An 8,103-nucleotide genomic window follows, 5' to 3' on the forward strand; every position below is an offset into this window, starting at 1 on the left:
TATGCGTTTATATTGTATGAGCGTAATCGTATGCCGTAATCTATAAGAATTGACTAATCACAGTCAGGTATTCCCTTCTCATTCGACAATAAGAAAGAAATCGTCAAAGGTGATTGGTCAATTTGTACAGATTACGGCATACAGTTACGGCCAATATAAACGCTCCTGGATCACCGTGATCTGAACAGTTCTTTTCCATTTTTCTTCGAAATTGGATGGCTAAATGTGTTCTTTATGTAAATTTTTTGATTTTGTTTACAATACCATGATATAAACAGCGACAGTTGTAAAAAGTAACCTGTACATACGCGCGTAGATCGTAATCGTGGAAGTGTATAAAATTTAATAGTAGGTAAGCAGCGTACGTACGTTTCGTGTCGTATCGTTAGGTATTCTCTAACAAGGTATTGTGAGCAACAAAGGAAGATCTTCCTTTTCGAATCGGGAATTAAATGTAACACAATCGTGTACGTATTGTATTTAGGCCGGTTTTATTGTATTTTGTAGACCAGTTGCACTAATTTAATTAACATTCGGTTATTATGAAGGAGATGGGCTCACTCATCGATTTTTATGAAATTCATTCGACGCGTTTTTGCACGAAATAAAAGAATAAAAGACAGAAAAAAGTGTCGCTCTGCCCCGCGAACCAAAATATTAAACGTTAAAGTGAACTATTCAGGTTAGAAAATCGATCACAGTGCGCAATGTGAGCATGAAAAGTATATGTATGGGGACAGTATGTTCCGCCCACCCCATATATTGGTGTAAGAGAAACGTCGCTTCGCATGAAAAATTTTGAAGTTATGTAAAAATCTTTACAACTTATTACATGAAACAAGATCCATCCTGTATCAAAATATGGAATTGATTAGATTTTTTTTCGGAGTGAAACCCTCCCTGTAGAATGGGGAGGAGGGAACGTACTGTCTCCATCTCCATACATGCACTTTTCATACTCACATTGCACTATTGCATGGTTGTGACAGATTTCCTAACCTGAATAGTCGTCCACTTTAACGCTTAATATCACGGTTCATGGAGCAGTGATTTTTTTTCTGCCAGATTCATCTATTTCGTGCAAAAATGCGTCGAGCCTAATTTCATCGAAATCAGTAAGTGAGCCCGTCTCCTTCATAATTATCCAATCATTCTCATCGTGTTAGTAATAGGTCGAAAATTAAGGATTAGTTCCATTTAATGCTCACAATACTCGCGGGCATTATTTCTCCTTGTTTAACAATCGATAAATAACAAGAATGAAATAATTCCATAAGTATTGCGAGCATTAAGTGAAATGCACACTAAGTATCATCCCCACGTAACATGCCGTAAGTAACGTGGCCTATAATTTTTACACAAATTTATGTATGTTACACATTTAAAGTCTGTTTTTATTGTCACATCCTATTCGGTAAACGGAATTCTCAAGCGTGCGCTAGTCTACCAAGCCAAGGATCAGCCAAGTATACAGTTGTTTAATTATAATAATATCGTCGCAGAACTCCAGCTAGTAACAGCCTCAATCTCTCAATGTTGTTCCTGTCTAGCTCTGGAGTTTAAATAATGCGATGGAATTCTCAGCCATCTACAAAATCTGATAACATAACAGTTTGTTTGTATAATATACTCTCATGGATATATAAGTGGCCCCAAACTGCTAACACTAATGCAAATGTCCAATTTTCATTGCCATTTGTGGTTTTAAATTGATTGGACTTTGGCCTCATTGGTGGAAGTGGTGTGGCCATACAACGCGCTTAATACATATTAATCCATGGATTGTTTTGTATGGACCTTGGATTTAAGTTTAACTAAATGTTTATTATTATTATTAGCTGTATCGATTGTTAATTTGCATACGATGCAATAATTACTGTATCATGTACATATACAATATGATAAAAAAGGTCAATACTGTATAAGGCTTTGTGTGGTGAATAAATAATAGTAGAAGATCATGATACAAGATAGGGATGAATATTCTGCTGTTATTTATGTAATTGTACCAATTTTGTCAGCTAAACATCTAAGCTCCTTGTAAGCACTTTTACAGTATTTTAACAGATACTACTCGTGACACAACGCAATGGAAGTTGAAATAACACAGACAGTGGTTATGGAAGATATGGCTTCAGAAGATAATGCAAATAATCAAAATCAAAACATTTGTGGTGGCGGAACAGTCTCTAGCATGAAATGTGAAAATCAGAATTGGGAAGCATCGCATAAACAGTCAATCAAATTAGAGCCCGATACTAGATCGATTGGCACTGACAATAGTAATTATGATATCACGGACGAAGAAACTACATGTCTTGACAATAAAGATGCTTTACACAATGGTTTATGTCAGGAAGATTCGCAACATAATGAAGATTCACAACATAATGAAGATTTACGGCAATTTGACGTGTTGGACGATCTAGATCGCCATCCAGAACAGAATGATGGTTCTGATGAAGATTCAGATACAGATGAAAGTATGGATTCTGATGTGCCAGATGAAGAAATTGAAGCGATGCTAGAAGAAGGTACACATTTATATTTTCTTATAGCTAATGTTTTTACACAAAAGGTATAACTATTTTATAATAAAAAAAAACATTCTAAAAGATTTTCGTTTATTCTATTTTTGTTTATTCTTTTTATTCTTATAAAAACTCTGCTGTATGTTTTACATATTGATACAATTTACCTGCATACTTTTAATTATCTACATATGAGATGCGTGAATTTCATATTTTTTCAAGAACTACAATTCAAGATTTTTAACTTTACGCTTTCAAGATCAGATTAAATATTTTCTGCTGCAAAGAGAATAAGAAACCAAGTAAGGTTATTTGACCTTTACTTTTTCACTTATTTGTACTGTTCACATATCAGTCAATTTGCCACTTATTATTGTTCTTATTTTAGTTAAATTTTATGTATTAGGTTTACCAGAAGAATTTAAAGGAAGAAGAAAAGATAAAAAGGATCGTTTACCCTATGAAGAAAAGGAGAAACTTGTTTTAGATGGTATATTAATATAAAGTACTACAAGAGAGATGTATAATTATTTCTAATATTTATATATTACTTTTGTTGTTCTTTTAGAAATTGGACATAACCATTTTGATGTTTTACCTGAAGGATGGGTACAAGTGACACATAACAGTGGAATGCCATTATATCTTCATAAACAAAGTAGAGTTTGTACATTAGCAAAACCATATTTTCTTGGTCCAGGAAGCGTTAGAAAGCATGAAGTTCCTGTCAGCGCCATTCCTTGTCTTCAGTATAAAAGAGCATTAACAGAAGAGGAAGAAGAACGAAGAAAGGAGATAGAGCGCACACCAAATACTGAAGCTTGTAGTCTTCCTAGCGCAAAGATTGAAACTATACAAGAAAATCGCGCAGCACATTCATTAGATAGTGAACAGCTAAGAAATTATTGTCAGTCTTTGTTTCGTTTCAAATCTATTAAAGTAATGAGATTTCAGTAAGTATAAAAAATAAGGTGATTATATCATCATGAAATTTGTTTTGCATTGATTAACTTTTCTGTCGTAGATCTTGGTCAGCGCGTCGGAAATTTACGAAAATTAAAAAACATCGTAAACAACTTGAGCGTCCAACTTTACCAGATGGTACAAAATTGATAACTTTTCCAGTCAGTAGTTCTAGTGGAAGTGGCAGTTCGCACATTGTGGACGATAATGGACAGAGACCTGCGAAACACTGGATAATGAATCCATCAGGCAAAAGTTATGTTTGTATTCTTCATGAATATGTACAACACGCGTTAAAGAAACAGCCAACGTACAAATTTAAAGAATTAGGTAATCATATTATTTAGCATTTTCAGTATGTAATAACATATGAAATGTGATGCATTTTTAATATCCATTGTTTTTTGTTACTAAAATGGGATTAATTTAATTATAGAAAACGCTGCAACACCCTATTCCGCAGTAGTTTGTATTAATGATATGGAATATGGGAGCGGATTCGGCAGCAGCAAGAAACAAGCAAAAGCCAATGCAGCCCGAAAAACCCTTGAAATTTTGATTCCTCAAATGAAAGACAAAATTTCCGGTGAAAACAGTGGAGATAGTGGATCGAATAATGATAGTCGTACGATAAAAGCATCTAGAGGAAATTCCGATGCCGATCTTTCATTCTTCGACGAAATAACTATTACAGATCCTCGTGTTGCAGAATTTTGTGCAAAAACTACGGAACCTTCCCCACATGCTATTTTAATAACTTGTCTTCAAAGAAATTATGGTTTAGGAGATATGCACATTAATTATTCAGTAAACACATTGAAACATCAACGAAATGAATTTACAATGAAAGTTGGGAAACATGAAGCTACTGTTGTATGTATGAACTGTTTCTTACTTATAAATAGGATTTTTAATTTTAAATAAAAATTAATCTTGGTTGAATATAATTGCAGGTTTGTCGTAATAAGAAAGACGGTAAACAACGAGCAGCACAAGCGATACTACAACTTATACATCCACATATACAGTCTTGGGGATCTTTATTGCGTCTCTATGGATCGCGAAGTGTAAAATCCTTTAAGGAAAAAAAACAATTGGAACAAGAGATAACCCTTTTGCAGGGTAAAGCTGCCGTTAATCAGCCAAATCATGCTATTTTAGGTAAACTTAGACAAGAGATGCGAAGATTAGCTGAACAACGCGAAGCAATACAACCTATTGGTAAGTTTGTACCACCAGATTTACCAACAGGATCTGCAGCTAATCTCAATAATGTAGATTTGTAAAAAAAATTAATTAACATATAGCTTAAATTATAGACTATTGTCTCTTAGAAATTGTTTTCTCGCCAATGCTTTTATGATTTTTGTATAAATATATTTTTACATTTTATTAAGATATAAAATATTAACTATTTTTAAGTTGATGAAATATTTTTTGAATTGACTAAATCAAAACATGTTAAACATCAGTAATGCTAGATATTTAAAATTTATTTTGCTATAGTGGAAAATCCTTTTATTTTGAAATTGTACAATATTTTCCTATTCTGGAATTTTTCTTCAAATCGCACTTTTATTCCAATGATACATGTGAAAATGATTATCCTCTGACATTCATCACATTAACCAGCAATAATAGCAGTTTTGATAAACGTAAAAGTTACATAAGAGAAGTCACATAATAGAGGAGTTCGATTTTATTGTAAATAATTATAACATATAAATATAGACATGTTTATATTAAAAAACACATTCAATAAATGTTAATGATATACAACGCCTAATACTACTGATGGACATTTTTATTCTATTCCATGAAAAAATGACCTCAATTTTCAATTTTCCATTATAAAAAATATCAAATTATTTCTGCGGAATTTGAATTAAGTATTATACTTTAGAAAAATTATATAATAATTTGTTCATGTACATGAATTTAATTATCATATTAGGTGTAGTAAAAAGTCATCGCGTATTTTTTAGCTCAAAGTTGTATATACAATATCTTCGTCAATAATGAATGAAATTCAAATTTAAAAGAAGGGTTTTAAAGCTTGAAATCTCTACTTTTAAAAGCTTATCACATTTTTTAAGTTTATATGAGTTTGATAATTTTTACATACCAAAAACTACGAGCTGAAAAAGACGAAAAATTTTCATCTCACTTTGTGGATTTGTAACGTGTCCAAAACGAATTTGAGAAAATTTTCGATTACCTATCGTGAAAGCTTGATACTTTCCCTACAAAATTTTTTTTTTTAAATATTCCTACGACTTTTGATTACTGAGTTATCGCGGATTAAATAAAAGAATTATTTTGACTTTAATTGCTCATAACTCCATTAAAAATTGTCGTATCGTATAATTTAAAAAAGAGATTTTTAAAGCTGAAACTTTACTCTGTTAAGATATATTTATATTGTTGGTAAGAAAGTAATTGCGGTTTTTACTGATAGATGTCTTTTAAAAAAACGCGATGACTTTTTACTTAACCTAATATTAATGACCGTAAATATTGTATATTGACTGTAAAAAAAACAGGTTTTGTGCTTAGCTCAAAATCTGATGTAAACATGAATATAAAATTTAATAAAATATAATAGAGATTTTGTTTTTATTTTATTAACCAACTAAACATTAAAAGATTAAAACCAGTTCTTTTGAACCAAATTTTGTCGAAATAAAATATAATCTTATATGTGCAAATTATTATTATATATTAAGTTGTGATACATTTTTCGAGAAAGATACTATTTATTTTTTACAATCTACTAAATTTTTAATCTACTTATATCATGGATAACACTATATCATGGATAACATTGTAATTCTTGTGTCACATTCATGTCATCATTTTTTTTATTTCTGATCTTACGTCTAAGATTAGTTTAAAATCATATAGAATGCTATAATGAGTATGTATGGAAAGGGATAAACCTATCTGCATATTTATATATTCATGTTATATAAAGATATTCAACAATTTTCTAAATTATCGCATTGGTCAATGAAAATTTATTATATAGCCATGGAAGCAATAAATATACAAACTTCAATTTTATTTATTCTAAGAAGATTGACACTTTTATTCTCCAAAAAATTTAATTCGTTGCTTCCTTGGCTATTTTGCTAGTATAAAAATCTAAAAATGTATATACTAATATAAACAAATTTTTTTTCTATCGCTGAATGTAGGATTAAAATAAAACCATTAATAGAAATTCAATTTATATTTAAAAGATATACTCACAAAACATTTTTGAGAATATATTATCTGATATAAAGTGGATAAAACATTGATATGCATGTTAAGTTCCATTACATTATAAAATATTTTTAACAAAACGAGAATAATTTTCTCTTTTTTAAATATTAATGTAATATCTTGGATTTTAAAAATGAATCAAAAGTGTTTCATATTTATCATGAGCATAGCTCATAATAGTATCTAATCGGCATAGCTGTAAGAATTTCTACATCTTGTTCATTATATAATTCGTTCTATTAAATTCTCTTGTTTTACTACTGGGAAAAACTTTACTAAATCGTTTAAGTGTTGATAAATAATACTGAAATAGGCACTACACTTAATACAGTTGTTTTGCATTTATATATAAACAGCTAATCTTAATATATATAACATAAATTGCAACAAATCCTCTGTAATGGAAATTTTTTAACATTCGCAAATTTTTTATATAATTTTCTGTTTGTTATATATCATTGAGAGAAAACTTTTTTTATTACCTATTAATTGTAATTTATGACGAATTCGATTGGAAGAACTAGTGCGCACTGGTGCATATTAAAGTTGTACACTGACTTAATTTGAATATAAAAATGAAATACAAATATTTCGAATTATAAAATACATATTTTATCTAATAGTACAATGTATTAGGTATTTCACGATTTAATCGATTTCTATGTTTATTTATAAACATATCTTCACGTTATTTTGGTGTAGAACAGTTTTAATGTGCACCAGTACGCACTGAGTGCGTCCAATCGAATTCGCTATTAGATACTCTTAGCGATATATATCCACTTTACTATTTTTTCCAGTTATTTAAATACACATATACATACACACACACACACACGACACATATATAAAACCAAAATTAATAACTGAAATAGGCTCAAATGATTAAATGTAACAAGATAAGTAATGCCTATATGAACCAACACAAGATGTTCAAGTGTAAATTACAAATAATTTATTAAGCAAGTAAGTACACGCGTATACGTTTCTTTAATGCGAATTTCTCTGAATAATTTTGTTTTGCGTTAATAAAATTAATATTAATATAATTAATATAATTATTTGGAGGAAATCGCATTAAAGAGAAAATGTTCTGATATATGAGTTAATAACCAAAACTATTAGATGTCCAATATCTCTCGAAATTTGATTATCAAATTGTCCGATTTGATGAAGTTGTACGAACCATGTGTAACTATATTATTATTAAATTGTCCAATTTAATAACAAAAGGAACGAGATTTCTACGGAGATGCTGATGGTTCGAGCAAGACACACAAAGATATATATATAAAAAATGTGTGTGTGTGTGTGTGTGTGTGTGTGTGTGTGTGTGTGTGTG

The 8,103-nt window shown here is 30.2% G+C and overlaps 1 protein-coding gene across 2 annotated transcripts; it reads left to right on the forward strand.

Moving 5' to 3' along the window:
- The first annotated feature begins 245 nt into the window (after positions 1-245).
- LOC108750453 (microprocessor complex subunit DGCR8) lies at positions 246-4,838 on the forward strand. Of its 2 annotated transcripts, none has more exons than XM_018489895.1 (7): positions 246-352; positions 2,057-2,534; positions 2,938-3,021; positions 3,100-3,484; positions 3,556-3,824; positions 3,931-4,367; positions 4,448-4,838. In XM_018489895.1, the coding sequence occupies exons 2-7, from the start codon at positions 2,090-2,092 to the stop codon at positions 4,778-4,780; spliced, it is 1,953 nt and encodes a 650-aa protein (XP_018345397.1). In that variant the 5' UTR covers positions 246-352; positions 2,057-2,089; the 3' UTR covers positions 4,781-4,838. The 2 variants fall into 2 exon arrangements, with proteins under 2 accessions (XP_018345397.1, XP_018345398.1); XM_018489896.1 differs by lacking the exon at positions 246-352 and adding an exon at positions 1,057-1,115.
- Positions 4,839-8,103: the final 3,265 nt, after the last annotated feature.

Source organism: Trachymyrmex septentrionalis, unplaced genomic scaffold (assembly GCF_001594115.1).
Source record: "Trachymyrmex septentrionalis isolate Tsep2-gDNA-1 unplaced genomic scaffold, Tsep1.0 scaffold37, whole genome shotgun sequence".
NCBI lineage: Eukaryota > Metazoa > Arthropoda > Insecta > Hymenoptera > Formicidae > Trachymyrmex > Trachymyrmex septentrionalis.